Source organism: Eublepharis macularius, chromosome 2 (assembly GCF_028583425.1).
Source record: "Eublepharis macularius isolate TG4126 chromosome 2, MPM_Emac_v1.0, whole genome shotgun sequence".
Classification (NCBI taxonomy): domain Eukaryota; kingdom Metazoa; phylum Chordata; class Lepidosauria; order Squamata; family Eublepharidae; genus Eublepharis; species Eublepharis macularius.
The window spans coordinates 48,812,570-48,835,537 of record NC_072791.1 but is presented as its reverse complement, the minus strand read 5'-3'; the positions used below and the strand labels follow the sequence as shown (position 1 = coordinate 48,835,537).

The window sequence follows — 22,968 nt, the reverse complement described above, 5'->3', positions numbered from 1 at the left end:
ATCGCAGCTGGAGGCGCTGTTTCTGGTACAAGAAAAAAAATGTTCCCAGAATCCCGGCTGAGGTTTCACGGCGTCCGCTGCGCGTGTGTCTGCCCAACAGATCAATGATTCGCACACTGTGCACCTCGATTCATAAGCACAGCTGTGCCAGCCAAAACACACAGTACAGGCTTTCAGTTCCACAAAAGTAAATCACCACAAGCTCAGCAAACCCTTTCTCTCAGTTTCGCTTGAGCTTGTGCAATATTCTTTAAATTCGATCTGCAGAGGAAGTCAAAGGCATGTTTAAATACAGGCAAATATATCGAGCGAGTGGCCTTCTCCTTCTAGGACCCTGCAAGGTGCTCCTGTGGAGTCCCGTGCAAACGCCGGTGGCACCTACGGATGACCAGGAAAACCATACCGGCCACCCAGCCAGGAATGATCTGCGGCTATTTAGGCGGCTGCAAGCTTCTGCTAAAAGCGTCCTTATCCTGTGATGTTTGCAGCGCCATCCTACACCCTTCTGAGTGGACGGAGATGGGCGTGATTCTGGTTTGGATGGCAAAGTTAAGGACACTCGTGGAACTGGTTTCAGTTTAACTTCACTGGGATTAATTGTATTCCGTCTTCAGCAACGGGGTGGGGGAAGCGGGCAGAGTGGTGTGTGCAGTTTGCATTTGTATAGACTCTGTCTGTGTGGTAATTTTATTCAGGCGTTCGTGAGAGATGTTTCCAGTCCCTACACCCTTACACGTCAGTTTGCTCCTAGAAAGGACGCCAAAACCACGTTCGGGCCGCGTTAGGCGCTGCCCGTTTCCGACTTTAAAAAGAAGCCGGGGCCAGATCTTTCTGAACTGTGCAAATATCGCTGCCCCTGCAGATGTTACTGGCCCGGGAGCCTTGCGAGACCGCAGAGGGAAAGAGTCCGGGTGCTCAGCTCAGTCCGTGTGGACCACAGCGGGCACTTGCTGCCCCACAGAGGTGGGCCGGACTGGCGCTCTTGCTGCGGCGCCCGCTGCGTAAACGGCCCCCCTTAGCCGAGCAGAGCCGAGCCTAGCCCGCGCCGGGGGACTCCAGGTGCTGCTCCGGCCCGCCCGGCGCAGGCAGAACGGAAGAGCCTTCCCGGACAAGCGCGTCAGTCACGCGGCGCGGCCAATGAGCGGGCCGGCTGGCTCTGGGTCCGCCTCCGCGGGGGCGTGGCTGGGGCTGCTGGCCCGGGACGCCGCGGCCAGCCCAGCCCAGCCCAGCCCAGCCCACGTTGCTGCGCGATTGAAATGCAGAACTCCAGTGCCCTGCAGCGCGCCGGCGGCTTCCGTGGGGTCCCCTTCCTCGACGCCCTCGCTGTTTCCCGCGGCCCGGAGCCGAGGCGGAGGGGCCTGCTCCAGCGGGGATCGCCGCGCCCGGCCGCCCTCGGGGATCGTCGAGCCGCCTGCTGGCTGTCCTCCCGGCCGCAGCCATGGGTAAGTCAGGCCGGGAGCCGCGGGAGGGCTCGGGCTGTCCGGCTCCAGAGAAGCGCCTGCCGGAGAGCGGTCGGTCCTGTCGGCTTCCCTACAGGCGGAGCCGGCCACGATCGCTGGGCTGGTTCTTCGGGTTTCGATGGAGGGAGGCTGGGGACCTTCTCCGGAACCCCAGCACGACTCTGTGCCGCCGGCGCCGCCGTCCCTCTGTTAGGGTGTTTGTATTTGGGGCGGGGAATCTTGGAAGCTGCCGGCAGAGAAGCGGCAAGGAAGGCGCAGCCCCGGCTTAGCCGCTGTCTCTCCTCGCCCAGCTCTGTCGGGAATGGAGACCTTCCAGGCTTCCGATTCCACTTTCGGAATGGGGGAGGCGGGGGAGGAAAGATCAGCAGCCCCCCCCCCCTGGACTGGCCAGGCCTGCATAGAGCCGCGACCCGGAGCACGCTGGCGGGGATGCCCGCTGCCTATTCCTGGCCCGGGGCTTGCCTCCCGGGAACGCCTCCCTTTCCCGCCTCCCCCCTCTTCTGGGCCGCTCTTCCTCCGGGGCGGCATGGTTGAGGGTCCCGGCTTGCACCGGGTGGGGCGCTTTTGTGGCGCTCCACACTCTTGGAGCCGCTTTGGTGCGAGCGGTTTGAAGGGAGCCGAGTTGCCGTCCTCCAAAATGGCATCGCCGATGCCTTGGCCGGCCTTAGCGCCCCGCAGGGGCGATCCGAGCGTGCTGACTTCGGAAGTAAGTCCCACCACGGTCCCGGGCCTTGCTTCCAGGGAGGAGCGCCCGGAGTGGGGGCTTTCGGTCCTGGTTCCCTTATCGGGCCCCGCTTCCAAGCCAGCTGGCAGGGGATAGCGGAGCTGCTGCGGACAGCCCAGGCTCCAGCTTTGGCCGTGGGCCTCACCGCGGCCGGCCGCCTGCTCGGCATCCACCGGTGCCTCTCTTCGCTTGTAGAGCCGGCCTTCGGAGAAGTGAACCAGCTCGGCGGGGTCTTCGTCAACGGGCGCCCCCTGCCCAACGCGATCCGGCTGCGGATTGTGGAACTAGCCCAGCTGGGCATCCGGCCGTGCGACATCAGCCGGCAGCTGCGCGTCTCGCACGGCTGCGTGAGCAAAATCCTGGCGCGCTACAACGAGACAGGCTCCATCCTGCCGGGGGCCATCGGAGGCAGCAAGCCGCGGGTCACCACGCCGACGGTGGTGAAGCACATCCGGACCTACAAACAAAGGGACCCTGGCATCTTCGCCTGGGAGATCCGCGACCGGCTACTGGCCGACGGCGTGTGCGACAAGTACAACGTGCCCTCGGTCAGCTCCATCAGCCGCATCCTGCGCAACAAGATCGGAAACCTTTCGCAGCAGAGCCCCTACGAGGCCTACAAGCAGCACCAAGCCGCCCCCCAGCCCGCCCTGCCCTACAACCACATCTACTCCTACCCCAGCCCCATCGCCGCGGCCGGCGCCAAAGGGCCCACCCCGCCCGGCGTGCCCACCCTGCACGGCGCAGTCCACATGCCTCGGACCTGGCCCTCCTCCCACTCCGTCACCGACATCCTGGGGATCCGCTCCATAACAGACCAAGGTAAGGAAGCGCCTCCCCGCGCGGCCATTGGGAGCATGTGGGGGGGGGGGGGCGGTGGCCTGGCCGGGCTGTGGACGGGGCTGGCGACTGGCCCAGGGGAGACCAGCCGAGCCCTACTCGGGTCTGTCCCGTAAGGAAAGGGCTCTCGGGATTGCTCTGCAAATAGAACCGCCGCGTTTTTCTTTTTCTTTTGCACAAATAGGGGAATTGTAGCACCTTAAAGCAACCAGATTTTATTCCAGCTTTAGAGCCCCTCCGGAATTATCGCATTGGTTTTAAATAATTGCAGGGGCCTCAAATATTGCCATGACCTGTATTTTACTAACAGCAGATCGAAACTGTGCGTTGCTTTTATGTTTACAATGGCTACTCACCTCGGTTAATAATTCTGAAAAGGTGGCCTGGCATTTCTCCCTGTCAACAAATCAACTTCATAACAATCGACGTGATTCGCTTCCAGTTAAATCCGCCCCCCCATCGCCCCTCTTTCTTTTAACTGCTGCTTAATTCTTGTGAACAAAGTCCCTGAAACGGTTGTTCCTTGAGCCAATAACAAGGGACCAAAGAAGAAACAACATTTTGATACAGCAAAATAAGAAAACGAGCACCAAAGTTTCACCCCAGTTTATCTCTGCAGAAAGTGCTTTTTGTTCCGACCAGCCATTATTCTAAATGCATTGAATGGTAATTAAATGTGAACGTGCATAATGTTCTCATAAACTTACCCTCCAAGAAGTATAATAGTAATGATAATAATTAGCAACTATATTTGGAAGACACTTCACTCTAATATATTCCTTGATTTTAAGCAATAGATATGCGCTAGGCAAATTAAATTAATTCATACGAAACTGAGCTCAGATCAAATGCATGAAATAAAACATGTAGTAAAGATTATAGGTGCCAGCTCATATTTTATAGAATATGACGTCTCTTGATTTATTGATTATATAGATGGTCACTGACCAAACCAGCTGAGCAGGATTTAAACACACCCACGCTCCCAGACTGTTCTCCATTACTGGGGATAAGGCCCACTGAGCTTAGTCCGGTTTATTCCCAGATAAATGTGAGGAGTGGGAGGGAGGGAAACTCGGAAAACCCACAACAACCAAATGTGAGGAGGATCGCAGCATTTGTTTAAAACGCAAAGGGGAGGAAATCGGATTAAATCTGAGTCTACAATCCTATGCATATGTATTTGGGAGTAAATATCCTAATGAAACTTCTTTCCAAAGCGCCTATAGGCCAACGAACTTCTCTCTATGGAAGGCTGCGAGTATCTGTCAGCTAAATTAGCAAGCGTTTTTATACAGCTGGAAACCTAAATGCCTTGCTAATGTAGCTTATAAATCTTGAAGAGACAGTACTGAGGGAAAGCCTAATTTTCGGCCCCTGCTTGCCTAGTAGAATTACCATAAACATTTCTGTATATATAATATGAATACATCAGATAATAATTTTATAACTGCCCTTTGCATATACCACATTGCAGTCCGAACAGCCCGGAGGCTTGTGGCACCCTCCGGGGCACAGTGAGGCATAGCCCTTGGACCCATTGGGTCAGATGTCTCTGAAGGGCTGCCCACCTTCGGGGGCGACGGAGGTTTATTGTTCAGCCGGGCACTTTTACCAGGGAGTAAGTCCCGCAACTTCCAATGAGGCTCACTTCTGAGTGAGCGGGCCAAGGATCGCAGCCTTGGATACAGATACTACTATCGCGTCCATTTTGCTGCTAAGAAGAGTATAGATTATATATTTTTAAATGTATACTAACATCCGAAAGGCACGTGGGCTACTTATGTAAGCCTCTCCTGTTCCTCCCTCCCTCCCTCCCTCCAGCTCGGAGGAACATTTACTTTCCTGCCAGGCCTTTGTGACGGGCGTTTGCTTTCAAGTCCGGGGTTCCGAGGGAAAGGCACCTCCTGGAAATTACCGGCAAATCCACCCCCCAGTTCTCGCAATCAGGCCAAATTTGCTCAGACAGGAAGTTCAAATGTCACCTAATTGCTTTCGTTCTTCTGCTTCACTTTGTTTTCCTCCGAAGCGGTGGTCCAGAAAACTGAAACTACCGATGGCGAGCGAGCTTTTCGCCCCTTCCCAGGGACTCCTGCTCTGCTCCTCTCACTAACTTTGCTGTAGAATTGGAAACGCTGCAGTTGAGAGAAAGAGAGCGATTCAAAAGAACCCACCCTCGAAAGCAACACGAGGGGTCTAAATATCGATAACGTTCTTGACGGGCCCCTACTTGGCAATCGCAAGCGTGTCTATTTGGGGGGGAAGGAGGCTTTCAGTGATGCTTAATTCCGAAAAAAAAAACTGTTTTAAGACTGAAGCCTGGAAGAAAGTAGCCAACTCCTCGCCCTTGCTATTTCAAATCCACCAGTCCTCACTTTTTCACTCCAGGCAATTGTCAGAGGCCGACCTCAGCGACCAGATGACCCAGCCAAAAACCTGAGCCTGAAATGTTCAGTATCAGCGCGCTAATGAATTTGCTTTATTCAAATTAAGCCCAAGCAGAACTTGGGGTTACTTTCCCTTCCGGCCTTAATACGGCCCCCAATAAGAATTTGGCAGGGAAATCGAATCTGCCCGTGCTTCCGAAATCTTGAACAGTGTCGACTTAAGCATGTAGTCAGAAGTAAGCCCCGTTGGGTGCAGTAGCTCTTACTCGCTAGCAAGCGTGCTTAAGATTCTTTCTTTCTTTCTTTCTTTCTTTCTTTCTTTCTTTCTTTCTTTCTTTCTTTCTTTCTTTCTTTCTTTCTTTCTTTCTTTCTTTCTTTCTTTCTTTCTTTCTTTCTTTCTTTCTTTCTTTCTTTCTTTCTTTCTTTCTTTCTTTCCAGTTGTGCTGGGGATGGGTGGGAGGACTGCCGGGCCGAGCCCGGGAGCGAGCGCAGGGCGCGATCTCCTCGCTTATTAACACCACCTTGGCTGAATCCCCCTCGGTCGGGTGGGCAGGAGCCCAGCGGCGAGGCTGACTGACAAGGTGGCTCCGTCCCGCCCCCTCCCCGCTCCAGGTTGCGAAGCTGCATCTGAGAGCCGTTCGCCCGTGATTTATAGGCCACGCTGACCCGGCTGACACGGAAAGGAAGCCCTATTCATGGGAAAGTGAGAGATCAGCAGAAAAGGGAGCTCGCCAGAGACAGCCCGGCTCTTAAGGCGGCTGCAGGCATGTGCCGGGTGGGCTGCGGCGCTCGTCGGGGGCTGGAAGCCCGGAGGCAGTTCCGGTCCAAAGGGGCCTCCGGCTCCGCGGGTCGCGGTCCCACACGTGCCTGCTTGTGGCGGGGGCCCCAGCGTCCCAGCACTTGCCCTTCGGGTTCTCCCTCCCCGATTCCTGCAGTCGGAGCGTCGGCGTGTCTGCGGTTCTGATGTCACCTGCAGCCCGAGCCGGCTTGCGGATCTAGCGGAAAGGGATCCCGGGGTCTCAGGCTCTGCGGCCTCGGCCAAAGCACACGTGCTTGCAAGTCGCTTCCAGCAGAAATGAGCGGGGATCCAGGCCCAGATCCTCGAGGGGTTTGACTCGGAAACCCTCTTGGCTTCGGTGGCCCTCGCTTCACAGCGGCAGTGCTGGGCATCCGAGCCCAGTGGAAGGAAACCACTGGCGGGATTTCCTTCTAGGGCTCTGTTTAGACCGAGGAAGCGAGAGGAGACGCAGTTGCCATCGCTCGGCTGTCCAAGGAGCGCTTCTGGGGAGGAGGGGGGGCTTCCAAGTCAAAACCTCTGCAGAAATGCCCGCTTTAGTTGCAATTTAATCTCGGACATCGCTTAAAAATCGCAGGGGGACGCGATCCTCCCCCCCCCCCGTCGGCCTGTCCAAGGTAGAGGGCTGCCCGCCAGAGGGGAGGGCGGGCGGGCTTCAGCTGCTCTCTTTCGGCCGCTCCTTTCCTTCTTGCACGCTTCGAGGGGGGGGGGGCGCCCGCCGGAAACGGCCTGGGAGGACCTCCGATCTCTCCCGGAGCCTTCCGGGTTCCTGTCGCGAGCTGTGGGGCTGACTCTCCCTGCGGCGCAGTCTCAATCATTTCCATTCCCCTTTTGTGCACGGTAAACGAAAACCTGCGGCAAAGGAAGGCGGTGGGCTTCGAGCCGCCTAATCAGTCGGATTACTCTGGAGTAAACGCTTCGAGCCGGGAAGCCGCAATCGCGGCTGGGGAGCAAACACGACCCAGCCCAACCCCTCCCTATTGTACGATTTCAGCGTCTTCCTTCCCCTCTACTCTCCGGTTCCCCCCTAGTGGAAAGGGCTGGGCGGTGCCCCCCTCTGGGCCGTTCAGGCGCAGGCCTCGAAGACTCCGGAGGATCCAGGTCGGCCTGACTGGGATCCACGACATAGTTCGATAGGAAGGGGAAGGCGCTCCCGCTGAAACGGCCCCTTTGACCCGTCCGGGTTTGGCTTAAGTGTGCAAGGACTCCCGCTTAGCATTCCTGGGGAAAGGGCTAAGGGGCGCCCTCTGCTAGGCCCAAGACCCTCCTGGGCTAAACTCAGAGTTTTAAAAGGGGCCTCCAAATTATTTGCAGCCGGTGTCGGTGCTGGCTCTGCCAGAGGAGTTGTGCACGAGAGTGTATGCGCGCTCCCGCTCTGCGTGTGTATTTACACAAATATGTCAAATTTCCACCCGGGAGTGTTAACTATTAAAAATCCTGCGCGTGTTTTTAAAGCAAATACTTCTTCGGGTTTCCAGCCAAGAGCAAAAAATGCAAAGAGGCTTCTAGTTGGTTTTCCTGTGGATTTCAGTGGCTCTTGCTTTCAGATTAAAATATCTTGGCTTGTTGACATAGGAATGAAAGCGACTGGGATTCTCGGGAAAGAAATTAAGCCAAATCCCACCCACCCCCGAGTTTTGGTTTTTTTAAATTTACTTGGCAGTAAGTCTCTTGGGCAGGCTGCAAGAAATGCAGCCGATCCCCTGCACGTTTACCTGAAAATGAATCCTACTGGATCCTGAAAGCTTATTCCCGCGTAACTGACCACAGAGTTGCAGCTTCGTGAAATCGACTTCCCTAAAAGGTTCAAATAATTGCAGCTGTTTAGCTCTGTGAGGTAAAGCAAATGCGTTACAGACCCGAGGGTCTGCGGTCTGGAGCGATCTGCCGTGTTTTACTACAGTCCCTGTAATCCCCTGACATTTAAATTCCCAGGTTTACATTCAGGAATTTTAAAGGCATAACTAATCTGTGTTCAGCGATCTCGAGTATGCTTGAGGACATAAGAAACGCCCCTTCTTGGGTCAGCAAAATCCACTTCGTGCAATATCCTTTGCATGAATCCCGGTGACCAGAAGGCATTCGTAGTGTGTGCCAGCATAACATTGTCTCCTTTCTGCCCATTCCCGATACACCCAGAAGGAGATACTTTTGGGGGGGACAGTTTCCTTGACAAATAAGAGGAACCCTCGTAAAATAATCTGAATTTCTGAAGTGTGTTGGCAAGCTTGTCTCATTTCAATTCTGTTTTATCCTTAGTATTCCCTCTACTACGCCAAAAACCACAGGCAAGGAATGGGATTTCACGTTTTCTAAATTTAAGATTTCATTTTGCTTTTAAACATGCCTGTGTTTGAGATTATTTACTAGGGTTTAAGCCGTTGACCTCAGATCTACCTACCTTTTACCAGATCTAAACAGATGAAAACCAGTTCCACCTATCCCGTTGGAATAGCGATCCAAACTGTTTTTAAAGTTGGTGTGAAATTAAGGAATTGGTTTTAAAGACATAACCTGAAAAGTGCAATCCTAAAAAACACTTTCCTGGGAATAAGCCCCATTGAGTGGACTGGAGTCTGTTTTTGAGTAGACCTGTTTAGGATTACACTGTATGTTGCTTGGAAGTAAGTTCTATTGAAATACAATAAATACAACGGCCCAATCCCATTCTCAGGGGGGAAAATTAATGGTATTTACTCCCACGTAATCATGGGTGGCATTGCAGCCTGCCACGCATGGAATTCAGTGGGATTCACTTTCCCTTAAAAATACATAAGATCTTGTTGCACGACTGAAATCCTGTGCGCATTTATTTGGGAGTAATCCTAATAGAACTTACTTCAGTTAAGTAGGAATAGGCTCGTGCTGTATTTAGGGAAATGGGACTTGTCCCAATTACATGAAAAGACATTTCTTAGAAACAAGTCCCACAGATTTAAGCAAAACTGATTTCCAAGAAAACGCGGTTAGTTTCACAGTCTTCTTTCCAACAAAGTAGGTCTCGGGCGGCGGCAATGGAGCTTCCCGAAGGAATAGATTGCCACCCACCCGGGCTCTTTGCAGATCCTTAGCGCCTTGCCTCACACGTCCGTTCCATTGTGAGGATCTGAGTGCAGTGACATCAGAGCCCGACACGATTTTCAGAGTGGAAGCTTTCGGGAGAAGAGCCCCCTTCTTCAGGGTGCACTGCCTCTGGAAAGCTTCCACCCAGAAACTCTTATTGGTCTCGAAGGGGCCGTTGATTCCCGGTATTATAGAAGGAAGCGAGCGGGCTGTGGAAGGATGGATGTGTCGGCTTTGCAAGCTGCTCTCCCAGATGCACCGCCTCGATCCAAGTCCTTCTGAATTGCAAAGGCCTCCCAAATCAATGCCGCTAGGAAGTGTGTGTGTGTAGGCTCCATTTTTCTCCCCTGGGGCACCCGTGCTTGAATGGCCTTAACAGACAAGGAGATGTTGTTTCGCTTTCATTTCGGGGATGGGAACATCCAGACGGTGATGGGAAAGTTCCGCAAGCTCACGTGCCTGTTCTGACCCGGGCTTAACGCCCTCGGATCCGGCTAGCAAGCCCCTTCCTTGCTCCCCCAGCCTCACTCTCCGTTGCCCTCTTGTTCGCCCGCAGTGAGCGACAGCTCGCCCTACCACAGCCCCAAGATCGAAGAGTGGAGCAGCCTGAGCCGGAGCAGCTTCGCGGCCACGGCCCAGCACGCGGCGGTGAACGGGCTGGACAAGAGCGCCCTGGAGCAAGAGGCCAAGTACAGCCAGGTGAGAGACCGCCGGCTGCGGGGAAGGAAGGGATGCTGCGGGAAAGGAGCACCGGGAGGGGAGACGGGCGGCGTGGATTCTTCCATCCATCCATCCTGCACTCCAAGTCGGGCAAACAGGGGACCGAACATCCAAACCAGCGCGCACTCTGATCAAACCGTTTGGGGACCAGGGCAAAAAACCCCTGGCCTTCTGAGTCAGTCGGACCGGAAAGCCTGCATGCGCCGCCGCCCCTTAGGTGCGCTGGGAAGAGGGAGTTGCCTCCCCCCGCCCCCATCGAAGAGCGGGCCCATTACCGAAGGATAAACCGCGCTTTCGAACCCAGGAGGAACACCGAGCAGCGCCTACCTAAGCAAAGTTACGCCCTTCTGATGCCATTGAAGTCAAAGGGCTTAGAAGGGTGTAACTCTTTCGAGGACGATAGCGGGTAGCCCTGTTGGTCTGCAGTCGAAGAGCAAGATTCGGGTCCAACAGTACTTTAACGACCAACTAGATCTTTGAAATCTAGTTGGACCCAGATCTTGCTGTCTCTGCACCGTTAGTTGGGTTCTGTGGTCTTGGCCCAAATCAAGGCTGCCGTCCTACGCCCAAGAAAGAAAACAGTGGAAGGAAAAGTCAGCCAGCTCCAGGGCGAATTAAATCTCTCCTTGCGGCTGCGAGTAGCCCGAGAGACTGACGCCTCTGCTCTTTCCGAGGGCCCTCCAGAAGCCCCGGAGCCCCGCAGAGCGGCGAGGCCAGGTTCCTTGCCCTTCGTACCCCAGGCGGCTTAGCTGCCCACCCCCAGCCCTCTAGCCGCACCTCCCGGGGCGGTTTGCTGGCCCTTCTCCCTTTCCGGTGTTTGGAGGGTAGCCGGGGCGCGTGGAGCGGAGCAGCCTGCTCCATCTGTTGCTCAAGGGGCGGGGAGGGCGAGCCCAACGTGTGAACGGGGCGCCCCGCATGGCCAACAGGTCTGGCCTGCAGCTTCGCGTCAACGGGGCTCCGGTCAGGTCGGAAGGCGTTGCTTGGAGGCGGCTGCGCGCGTTGCGGCAGGGCTGTCGCGCTTTTCCAGCCTGGGAGCTGGTGAGGCCGGCAGAGATCATGAGGCGTGCTCCCACTCGGAGATCCGAACCGGCCTCCTGCTGCTGCACTCTGGGGAGGGCGGTGGCTGCGCTCAGCCAGCACCAACCCCCCTCCCCGACCGGGACTCGCCATTACTGAACCCCTTCCTCCCCTTTGCCTTCCCTTCCTTGGAAACCCTTGGCTTGGTTTCCCTGTCCAGCACTGGCCCACGCTATCCCTCTCCTTTGTTTTTAAGTCATGCACAGGCAGAAGGGCGACAGTTCGTTATACCCAGACTAGATACTGACTTTGGTAATGGTAAAATTAAACACTTGGAAATCCTGTTGGTTTAAAGGGGGTGGGGGAGGGACTGATGCACATTAATTCATATAACTAAGTTCTATGCAGTTCAGTAGGGCAGGCTCCCAAATGTACTGGCAAAGGACTGATACAGTCAACATTCCTCTGCACAAATCAATGGGTTTTCCAAGTATTTTGCTGGATTCTCCCCTTTGAATGTAAGCTTTGAAGGTGGTCTCAGAACCTTCACAGGCTTCGGACACTGATCATCAGGGGAGGCCCCACCATGCACCTGGGGCTACAGTACTGGGTTGGGTCCCATCTCAGTTCTGGGGAGGAAAATGCAACTTTCCTGCTTCTCCTCTCTTGCAGCAGCCTGAAATGCCACTCCTGGGGGATGGCAGGACATAGTGAGGGCAGATGGCTGCTATAGAAGGAGGGCGGCGTCAGCAAAAATTGCTAGCTCCTTAGTGCATGGGGATCTTTTCCATGGGATCCAACCTATAGCCTTGAACCACTAATGAGATGCTCAGGAGAAAGGCAGGCATGTAAATATTTTAAGTAAATAAATGTAAATAAATAAAATGTCCTTACTCATTTATAGCTCTATTAGATCAACCAAATGGCCTAATGGACCTTGTTATGATTGTGGCTCTAGGTATATGCTGTGATTCATTCATTTATTTTTTCTCTGCTGGCTTTGGTCCTCAGTTTGCTAGCATGCATTTGCAGTATACACTGTTTATTTTTTTGGGGGGGGGGGAAGACCTGCCTGAACTTTATATGCTGCTTTGAGCAGCTTAGGTAAAAGGAGGGACCAAAAATGGTGGGTTGCAGTAACAATAGTATGCTGGGGGCCCAAGAGAACTCATGGAAATTCTCCCCAACTTCCCCAGTTCTGTGGTTGTTGTGGGTTTTCCGGGCTGTATTGCCGTGGTCTTGGCATTGTAGTTCCTGATGTGATACTGAGAGATCTCTGTCTTTTGGTGCTACACCTCTGAAGATGCCAGCCACAGCTGCTGGCGAAACGTCAGGAACTACAATGCCAAGACCACGGCAATACAGCCCGGAAAACCCACAACAACCATTGTTCTCTGGCCGTGAAAGCCTTCCCCAGTTCTCTTCCTCAAGCATTTCTGGAGCAGATTTTTCCTCTCAACATTCCATGATCCTGGGGCATACTGAGTCCTCATCAGGTTATTTTGTGAGTGTATGTGTGTGTTGGAGGGCAAATGTTTGTCTTTTGTTTAATATACAATGTCATATATTTGGCATACCTAGGGAGTGCCCTAAGTATAAAGAAACTTTATAGACTCTTTACGATTGGATATAGCAATGATAAGAATATATTTGTGATCCCAAATTAATAAGCTAATCTTTTGTGATTCTCTCACCTCTCAGTTGTCCCTTAACCGCCCCCCTCCCCGATGAACTTATCTGTATGTTCTCTCAGTAGTCATGAATACAAAGATGCAGGTTATACAATTAGTATGAAGACACATTTTTGAGACATTTTATTTTGAATGCTGACTAGATAGTGACAGATTATCAAGCTTCTAAATAAGTTGTCAAAATATGTTAAGAAACTTTAAGATACTTTAATGTATTTCAAAAATATGGTTAAAAATTACCAATCCATATAATTCTGCATATCTGTATAGGAGCAGCTGCAGCCTCATATTTAGACTTGGATGCATTTTAGACCAAGAATATGAACATTTGAGCAACCTTCTAAATTCCTTGCAACCCTTAGTTGATGCCTTTGTCAGTAATTTCCCTTTATCAGTCTTATGGATGATTTTCAAATTTCCTAGTTCCAAGGAATCCTTTCCACATTTATTTGTCTGCCATGAAATCCCTACATACCTGCCAAGGAGCCCCTGTCCTTCACTGAGGATTGTGGGGCATTTGGGGACATGCTTTCAGTTCATACAAGTAATTAACATTGTTGCACAAAACATTAGAAAGTATCCCAGAATTTACCAAATATTCACCTGCATCTGAGTATTGCAGAGTGGGCACTGATCAAACAAACTCTAGGGATGTTCGTTTGCCATCGCTGATTTTCTCAACAAGGAACAACTTCAGAAGCTTTTGGGGAACAGCAGCAGTGCTATGAACACTGTTTGAAACCTATTGGCCTATCCTGTCAGCCAGCCAAACTGAAATGTTTCATCTGAAAGCAGTGTATAGTTCTTACCTATTTACTGAAAGAAGAGTTCATTTGCCATAAATGGGTCTAGCGGCACAATAGTTTTCTCTAGATCGTTAAACAAAATAGGGTGGTCTTGGTTAATTCCTAGCAGAAACAGAATAGTTACAGTTCAGACTTTTCAACTCTCAGTTGGTAGACTACTTTCCTACTTGTGCATTTATGTGGATCTTGGCTTATGGGAATGTTCTCTTGCTTGGCCTAAGTACACTAGGTAGATAACTAGATCACAGCTTCCCATCTTGTCATAATGCTAAACTGGAAAACCATGAAGCAAGGAAAGGAGTCTCTTCAAGAAAACATCTCTTTCTCCCTCACATTCCTTTCCTGCCATGGATTATGAAAGGTTAATGCATAGCGCTACTTGTAGGTACGTCTATTACAGGACTGGGTGTCTATGAACTGGTGCTGGAGTAGACTACAGGTGGAGGCATCCTTAAGTGACATCTCTGTTCAGCCATTTTTACTGACCATAAGCAACTATATCAGCCCCTCCAATGTTACAGAGTACGGATAGTGCTACTGATTTACTTTATAGTAGTTATTAAGGCGAAAGATTTATACTTTAAGTGTTGCAAAATTTTTAGCAGAAGTTTATAAAGTTAAATGCAAGCATATAGCTGCACCTGATTGCTGAATGTTTATTAATTTTATTATTAACAGCTACTAATTGCTTGTTTATGCTTATGCTTCTGCCTATCCCTGTCTCTGATTGTAGACTATTATTATTTCTAATGCCAATAAAGGTGATTGATTGATTGATTGATTGATTGATTGATTGATTGATTGATTGAGTAGTAAGATAATGATGTCAGACTCATAGGAAAAAGTGTTAAAGAAATATTGAGGATTATTGTTAATAATATAGATCACTGAATATAGAACTTCAATCCATTCCTTCTTTAGTCTCTGGGATAATAAGAGAAATCCTCGTACAGAAATATATTTTAATTAATTCATCGGTCCTTGCTGGATTAGGGCAAATGATTGTGTTTAGAATCAAACTGTTTAGCCAAGAAAACCTACTCAGAGGCTATGAAAAGTCCCTTCTGGGCCTGTTAGGCCAGTAGAGGGAATTCTGTAATTATGTTTGGGCATTTGGTCTCTATACATTTTGGGGGGATTCATATACACAATCTTTTTGTTGTTGTTGGTTAAAATTGTAATTCCACTAGTATGCCTGATATTATGAACAACTTCAGGAATAGTTTCATGACCCAGCAGTGTAGCAGCAACTAGCAGTGATACTAAATGTAGATGAATGCTGGACTGTGCTTAACATCCCTTCATTGGTAACCACTCACTATTCTAGCAACAGACAATTGGAAAACCAAGCGGCTTATTCATTACAGTGAACAGTGCTAATTTGCCTAATCCTGACTAGTAATTAGTATGCCTGCAAACCTTGATCATATTAACTGGTAGATATATCAGCTAAAATATTAGTTGTCTGATAGGCAATGGCCAGTTTTAAAGGACTGAAATGGTCTGAGAAATATGGGTATTCAATTTTTTTGAGGTTGTTTTGGCTCTGATTTCTTACTATTGTAAGAAAAAAGGAAATATGAAAGATGGTATATCTGTCTAGTAATGAATTATAGTTTTCTTTTACATATAGGCAACAATTATAGATGGGTCAATTCAGAAGTAATCCCATTTTATTCAATTGAACTGTCTCCTAGGAAATTGATTTTTGTTTGGATTGCAGCCTGAAAGTAATCTCACACCGTGTGTTGTTCTGTATTTCAGAGAAACATTCGATTGCCAATGGGGTAATATGCAAACATATGTAAAATTAATCAATTAATTAACCAATTAGCAGAAATCAAATTAACAAGAAAACTTTAATTAGTCAACAGCTGATACTTTCTAATGAAACCAAACAGCAACTAGTTAGTGTTTACAGGTCCAGCAGAAAAATGTAATATTATTAGCATTCCCTGCCCATCAGTGATATTTGGTTGCCTAACTGAGCCTTTAAAAGGGCGTAGCATGGACTGATTGATTATTTATTTATTTAATTAGTTTATATCCTGCCCTTTCAATGAGCAGAGCAGATAATGTGATACTGAGAGACATTATAGGCATTTTTCCTGCCATACTCCAGTAAAATACGAGTTTTGCCTGTGGGTTAAGGACTCGATGCTGTTTTCCTAATCTCCAGAGTTTCCTGAATGAAACCTGATTACCCAAATTCTGTGCAGGAAGTGGTGGTTTTGTAATTGCATCCATAGAACACAGGATAACCTCAAGTTAGTGGGACAGATTCACCACTTGAATACTCTTAAGTTTATGTCACTCGGTCATAGGTCAGTGATGCTGTCACCAGTATAAACTATAGGGAATGTAACCCCAACTTTAGTGGAAGGGCTGCAAAAGATTTGGATGGGGTAATACAGATTTTACTCTAGCTAGCAACTAGCCAATTAAAGTTTCTGTATTTGGTTAACTCTGCTGTTGAAACTGAATAATTTGCAAATGTATTTCTTTAAAAACTCAGCTTCTCAATACATATGCACAATGGCCCTTTCTACTGAAACTGTCAACAAGAGGAGTTTCTTCTTCCATGTTCTCCATAATCCTTTTATCCATGACTGTATCTCACACCATGCATGCTGCATCTTATGAGTTTTTGCCTATTCTCCAGCTGCTAGAAGTGTAGGAGCACTGCCAGGAAAGAAAGGTAGCAATCATATGGCATTATGTATGAAGTGGCCCTTGGGCAAAGGATGAGAGTGCTAGTCCTGGCTATATTTTCATGTTCTGATCATTGCCCAATTCTAGCTTACCAGGTTGCAAGTGAGAGAAGACCTCCCCACCAAGCCTGCTGCTGCAGAAGTGGGGGGAGGGCTTCTTCTACCCTGCTCCTGCCAGAGCCTGCTGCCTGCTGGAGCAGATGCCATTTCCATTTGAATAGTGAAAGAAGGTGGGCTGCAATACCACAGGAAGAGAGTGCATTGCATATTTGTCCCCCTTTGCATATTTGTCCCCCTTTGCATATTTGTCCCCTTTTGTAGCTGTGGGTCTATTGAAAGACTAGAAGAGCCTTCCAGTTTGCAGCCTGAATGCTGTACATAGAACTGTCTACTCCAACTGAACTTGTATTTGGAAGGAAGATACATAGACAATGGAGACCACCCATAAGCATTCTGTTCATTCTGAAGCAGCCCTGCAGTTGTACACCCAGAGCATGCAAAATATACTATAGATCATGTACTTGACAGGTAGCCTCATATGCTACCTAGAATCACGTTGGAAAATCCCCTTTGTCCAGAAGTACATGTCGTTTTTGATTGGCAGGTTCAGGGAGGGACTGAATTCAATCTTGCATTTTTACTTAAATAAAAAGATTACAATTTCCAAGAACAATCAATGTGGTTAAAGTTTGCATAAGCAATACCCAGAATAGCTTAGTTGTGAAGGCATAACTAATTTGTTAAGTTATCCCACATATGTACTCGTTTAACAACCTGAGCAGCATCCTCTTGAATCAACCGCCCAGTCCCCCTTTGAAAGACTCCTAGTAAGCAGCAGGTGCTATGTAGTATGTTGAAAAATTGCATCTGGTCCAGGGACAGATAGCAGAGCACCATCTGCTCACCCCAGCCCTTGAGGGTTTTTGTAATATTAAGGATGTCGTAGAAGGGATGGTTCAACCAGGCAGGGAAAGCACATATTACTGCAGCGGTACTCTGGGGAGAAAAACTATACCTGGTAAATCAAAATTGCCTTCTACATGATTTGTAAAGATCCAGAAGCCTTCTCCTGGGCTTTGATGTAGTTCTGCCACATAGTCAGAGTAATCATAGAGACAGTCACATTGGAAAGTGCCAGCAAAAGAGCCCATTTGTCTGGTTCGTGGTGAGAGTTTTGTTTTTGTTCTCGTACCCAGTTAAACAATGAATGTCTTCATCTCAGTTATTGTTATTTGTTTCTAAGTTATATCTCATATGCAAGACAAATAGCTTTTCCTCCTGAGACAGTGAAACTCGGCACTGAATCTCTTGAAAAGGCATCTGTTTGTGCAATGCAGATGTTGTTGATGAGGGATAAAAGTGAAAGAGAAATCAAATATACACAGTAGGCTTTACATTTAAATCATTGGCCAAAGGGCTTGCATGACTTACACTGCATCTTACTAGCCATATGTGGTCCACATGGATTTAATAGGCCTCTTATTTTTAAAAATTGCCTGCCCAAGGCTACGAGAAATAGAATTGTCAAGCATGTGAAAGACCACAATATGTGGATTTCATTCTGCCTGTCAGATCACAAGGTGTTGAGGCTTACAGAATGATTTAAGGAGACTCAGCTTTAAGCCTGATATGTAAAAATATCTGTTGTTATCATTGCTTCCCATGTATGATGCCTTCTGAAACAGAGGGCGACCATTCCAGGTAGAGAGGCAGAAGAAAATTATTCTAGGTCTCACTCACTTGAGCCCGAGTAGTCCTAAATACATGCCTTGTTATTCTTTTTTACTTAGTTGTGCATATATCTCTTTATGTAATTCCCCCCTTCACACACATGCTCACATGAGCTCAGGTTATTGGGGAGGCTTTCTGTGGTGTCCGACCTCCAGAAGGGTGGCTAGTGATCACAAGACGGGGATCCACTGTGGCACCTCTCTTGTGGAATATGCTCCCTGATAAAATTCATCGGGTCAATTCCCTCCTCAACGAGGAGAAATACGCTACCTCTGAGACTGATCTGCTTATAGTATTCATTCTGAGATAGTTCACATACTTGTTGGTATAGCTGTAGCCTCTAGGAATGGACAGATTGTTCCAGCATTGGCCTGCATTCTGGAGTGGATTATGGCTGGCATAGAGTGACTGATAGACTTGGGCAGCTGGTGGTCCAAAATGAGAAACATTCCAGGTTGTATTTGGCTACTAAGCAATTTATTTAAACTACCCTGATTTAAAAAATCCACACACCTGTTCATGCCTGAAAAATCACCACCAATGTGCATAGTAATGAAGCAGGGTATGTTGTGTTGTGGAAGAAGGAGTGCAATCTAATTCTGAGAAGGAGCATGCACATTTGATTTTTTTTTGCAAGTGATGTAGATAGCATCCCCTTTGAATCCTGGTTGCGAGAAATGCCTCATTGATTACCTGTTTCTATGCCACACAGCAAATGGCATGCCCCAAGTCTTGCACAGCCTCTTGGGTGAACCTAAGAAAGAGAGAACAACAAGAGAGTCAGATAGTCGGTCCCACTCAGGCAAGTTGGTGCCACTCAGAAGACAGATAGCCTTTTTATGACCATCTATTGTCTGTATCAACCTCCACAGCGGTGAGAAGAATCTGACCTTTCCATTGCTTCTCTGGATTTTCTGATCAGAAATTTGGTTTCTCCTCACCACTTGACAAGACAATAGAGCAGGATGAATACTCAGGCCATTTTTTATTTCTTTTATTTCCTGTTGCTTTAAAGCGGAAAGACGCAAAATAAAGATCTTACTGGAAATCAGTGTGTAATTCTGTACACATGCATATATATACATATATATATATGCATACACTCATGAGAACCTTTAGTCTTCCATGATCAACTAAGTCTATCCATGGTATCTGCAATGTTCCTATCATTGTAACGTCAGTAAGTCACAGGTTGCGTATGCACCTGTGCTTTTCTGTTGTTGTTGTCATGAACTTACCTACCGCCTCAGATAACTTTTGCTGCAGATGCTGTCAGTGGGAGAGGGTACATTATGTAACAGAGGGAAGAACAAAACTCAATAACTTCCAACAGGACTTTAAAGTTGCATATTTAGAAGATTTCAAGCTTGTGGGCCTTCTTCCCACCCCTAGTTGAGAGCATTTTTGCCCATTTTCCACAATGTAGGAGGCTCTCGATAGTGGGGTTGTCTCCTCTATACAACCCATCAGAGTTCTTCTTTCTCTTCTTTCAGCAGAGAATATCTGAAAACATTTTGTTCCACTTTCCCAGGAAGGTCCCAAATTTATTATCCTTTTCTTCTGTCGATCCTTTCCCCCTGACCTGTTTCTAATTGAGCCTGTGGTTTGGTTTTCATTGACTGAATTGCTAAGAGTACGCTGCTTATGGCTGCTTGTGTTGTACTGAAGTTGTATCCTGCTGTTTGTACACTCTTTTTGCGGAATGGATAATTGTCAGTGGAGTCTATTGTGTTTGTTTGTTTTACTATTTCTAACAGCAGAATTATTTGAAATGTGATAAAGAATTGTGTGATGCCTTGTGAATGGAGCACGCATACTGACAACTTTTGATTTCCCTTGCCTGTCGCCCTCCCCTCCCCTGTTTCATCTTTCACTCTGAACATAAATATTCTGCTCTATCTAAAGAAATCACATCAATTCTAAGCATACTTATGAGGAACAAAGTTCCACTAAAAGCAACGATACAGAGATAATTTATTGTTTTAAATTACAATGTATGAAAAATTTCAGATTGCCAAAAAAATGTCTGCTAAAATATATTGCCATAGTTAATAAAGTTTCTTCTTTTTGGTACTCAAAAAGTATTATGCTGATCAAACCCTACGGGTTTCTGTGTCTTTTTCTGATCTCTTTTGATCCTTGTGTGTCAAGAGTGGTAATCAAATTCATGACTTCTGATATAGTTGGGGAACAAGATTTATCTTGAATTTTAAATGTGCAACATGGTTATTTAAATTATCCATAACCTGGATTGTGACCTAGAAAACAGATCCCTGTGGAGGGCTTTTGCTGTTTTTGGCTTCCAGTTTATGCTAACCTTGGTGTTGGAGGACTACTTTGGTTAAACGAAAATAGCCATTCTTCTTTTCCAAGCAAAGACTTTTGTGTTTGTAATGGGTAAATAATGGAAGGAATTACACTTACTTCCCAGGTATATTTGTCTTCTGATTCTTGAGAACTGAAGGTTCTCAGAAATAAGTATTGCTGCTCAGGGGGTATGATCCCATACTAATTTTTAGCAAACAAATCTTACACTTTCTAAATACGCTGGATAATTACATCAAGTATCCCATCCATCACATGTCTTGTTGTTGGTAACATATTGTGATGTTGGGCAGAAATTTTGCACAAGTTTTACATGGTTTCAAAATCTTGTATACTTATTTGACCAGGGGGAACAATGGGACAGAAGTAAAAAGAAGACAAAGCTCTCTCAAACCACTTTTAGCTGTCTTAGAAGCGAATGCCTGCCTTCAGACAAATGCATACTCTATGGAGGGTTTCCTTCTCGGAGCAAGATTTATTTGCAGATAATCATGACAAGTATATCGCCAATGAGGCTGTCTGACTTGTTGTAGCAGATCTTTACATGAGGCAGAAATTTATGATGCCTGTAAATTGTACAAGTTGATTCACGGATATAATTGGGCACTATGTATGTTCATATCAAGTATCATTTTTAAAAATGTTTTTATCCTAGCTATCTAAACTAGTGTTCTGACGTGTTTTTCTCTATCCAATTTTGGATATGTTGTTTATTTCAAACTTCAATACATGCAGAAGGCTAGCAGTGTTATCCTCCAGTGCAAGCCTATTGATTTGGCATACGGGTTGTGCAGTCAGTCTTTCAGTGTCTCCTCATGTTGCCATTTTTAAACCATTTAGTTCAGAATGTTTCTTAATGAACTAGTTTGAGAATTACAGCCTCATTGTTCACCTTAACAGGCTCTTAGTGAAATAATTTTTTTCTTACAAAGAGAGCTCCATTAGCTTTAATTGGCTGTTTACCTGTAGAAGGGTTTGCATCATCTCTGTTCCTGGGTCCCAAATGAAGAGGAGGCAATAGCTGTAGAATTCAGCCTAACACCCAGGAGATACTACCCATTTCCTTGGAAGATTTTGAACTTGGTAGAACTTTCAGGGGGGAAAAGGGTCCAAAATTGATTGCCATATTAATGCTTTAAAATTAAAGTCTGAAGCAACATAACTGTGTTAATGGCATCTTTACAAAACACCATGTCAGCAAATAAGATTTCCATTGCATATATGCTGATTAAGCTATACTAAATCCTCCCTTGGGATTGCATAAATTACTTTAATTATATAAATCATACTTACTGTCCAATAAAGAGAATTGATGTAGCATGCTTCTGTCCTTTATACTTACAGCCTGGCTTCCTTTTTCTTCCAGTTGCATTAGCTCTCTGATACTATTCATTTATGGCCAGTCCACACTCAGAAGTCAAATATATTGAGATCACTTGGGACTTTATTTCCAAGAAATGTGTTTGGATAAGATTTAAGATCATTCATTCACTCATTTTAAAAAAGTGCAGCATTGGTTATACAAACATACAACTCTAGCAGCTCTTGCACAAATGTAAGGTGGTTTAGTCTGTTGGAAGCATTTTTATATTCTGCTGAGCTGTAGATGTCAAATGAATAGTGAGGGAATTAACTGTTTGCAGAAAAACAGCAATGTGCTAAAAGTTAAGGGTGGTGACGGAACCATTCCGTTTTTTTAAAAAAGTTTTCCATATTTCTTTGGGTAGTTGATATTTAGTCAAAAGCTGCACCTTGAAGGCTTGTGTGCATTTCTGAAGTTTGCTGCATCTTTTAATCGGATCATAAGCAAGAGGGTGCTGAGCTAGGCAGTGCTTGAACTGAGGGGAGCCCACCTCCCACTGCCCCCTTAACTTTAGCCCCTCCCAGTGGTCCTCATAGACGATACTCACAGCCCTGTTCTTATAGGGTGCCATATAATTTATTCATATAATTCTGGGGTAACTGTGAGCCAGATTTCTGAGGGCGTACACAAAGCAATCAGGACATTATTTGGAAATGTTATGCCTTCTTCAAGTTTGGACTACAAACTGCAAGACCAACAATTTCCTACTCCTAATTAATTTTGCTGAAATGAGAAAACTATGTTCTTGTGAGTATTATTTGGGGTTTCTGTTACCCCCACCCCAAAACCTACATCAATAATCTCTTCCTTTGGTTCTTCCTATGCTTCAGAGAGATGGACTCCAGAAAGAGAAATACCCACACATGCTGGGTTGACCTGACAGAGACTCCTCCAGGGAAGGGTTATCAACTGAAATATAGGGTAGAGAGCAGTGATGCGATACTAATCAAACTCCTTATGGCCAGTGAAATCTCGACACCTGTCTGTCTCCAAATGTGACAAAATAACAATCCCAGGCCCTGCTCTGGCCTGAAATTTCTTTTCCTGTTACCCACCCTTAATTCCATAAGGGAATTTTCAGGAATCTATAATTGCTTTCATTCAGCCTTCTGGAGCATTACAAAGCAAAGAGACTTGATAGGCTAAGCTCTTCTGCACGAAGGGCATCGTAAGTATAGAGAATCCAGTCCTCTTCTGTGTGGCTCCTTATGGCTCTCTGAGTTGTTCTCCCCCAAGTCTTCTTCTGCTCATTCCCCTGCTGGATCTAAATAATGTACACTGCTTGCATCCATGTTCGTTTGGATCCTGCCATTCCCTCAGATAGAAGGTAAGTT

General features: G+C 47.2%; 1 protein-coding gene across 1 annotated transcript in view; it reads left to right on the top strand.

The window, feature by feature from the left end:
* Positions 1–1,380: 1,380 nt before the first annotated feature.
* PAX9 (paired box 9) overlaps positions 1,381–22,968 on the top strand; it is a 38,159-nt gene continuing 16,571 nt past the window's right edge. The window contains exons 1-3 of the mRNA XM_054972501.1: positions 1,381–1,442; positions 2,380–3,006; positions 9,827–9,969. Of these exons, the coding sequence (XP_054828476.1) occupies positions 1,439–1,442; positions 2,380–3,006; positions 9,827–9,969 (774 nt within the window). The 5' untranslated portion in view covers positions 1,381–1,438. The remainder of the gene's footprint in view (positions 1,443–2,379; positions 3,007–9,826; positions 9,970–22,968) is intronic.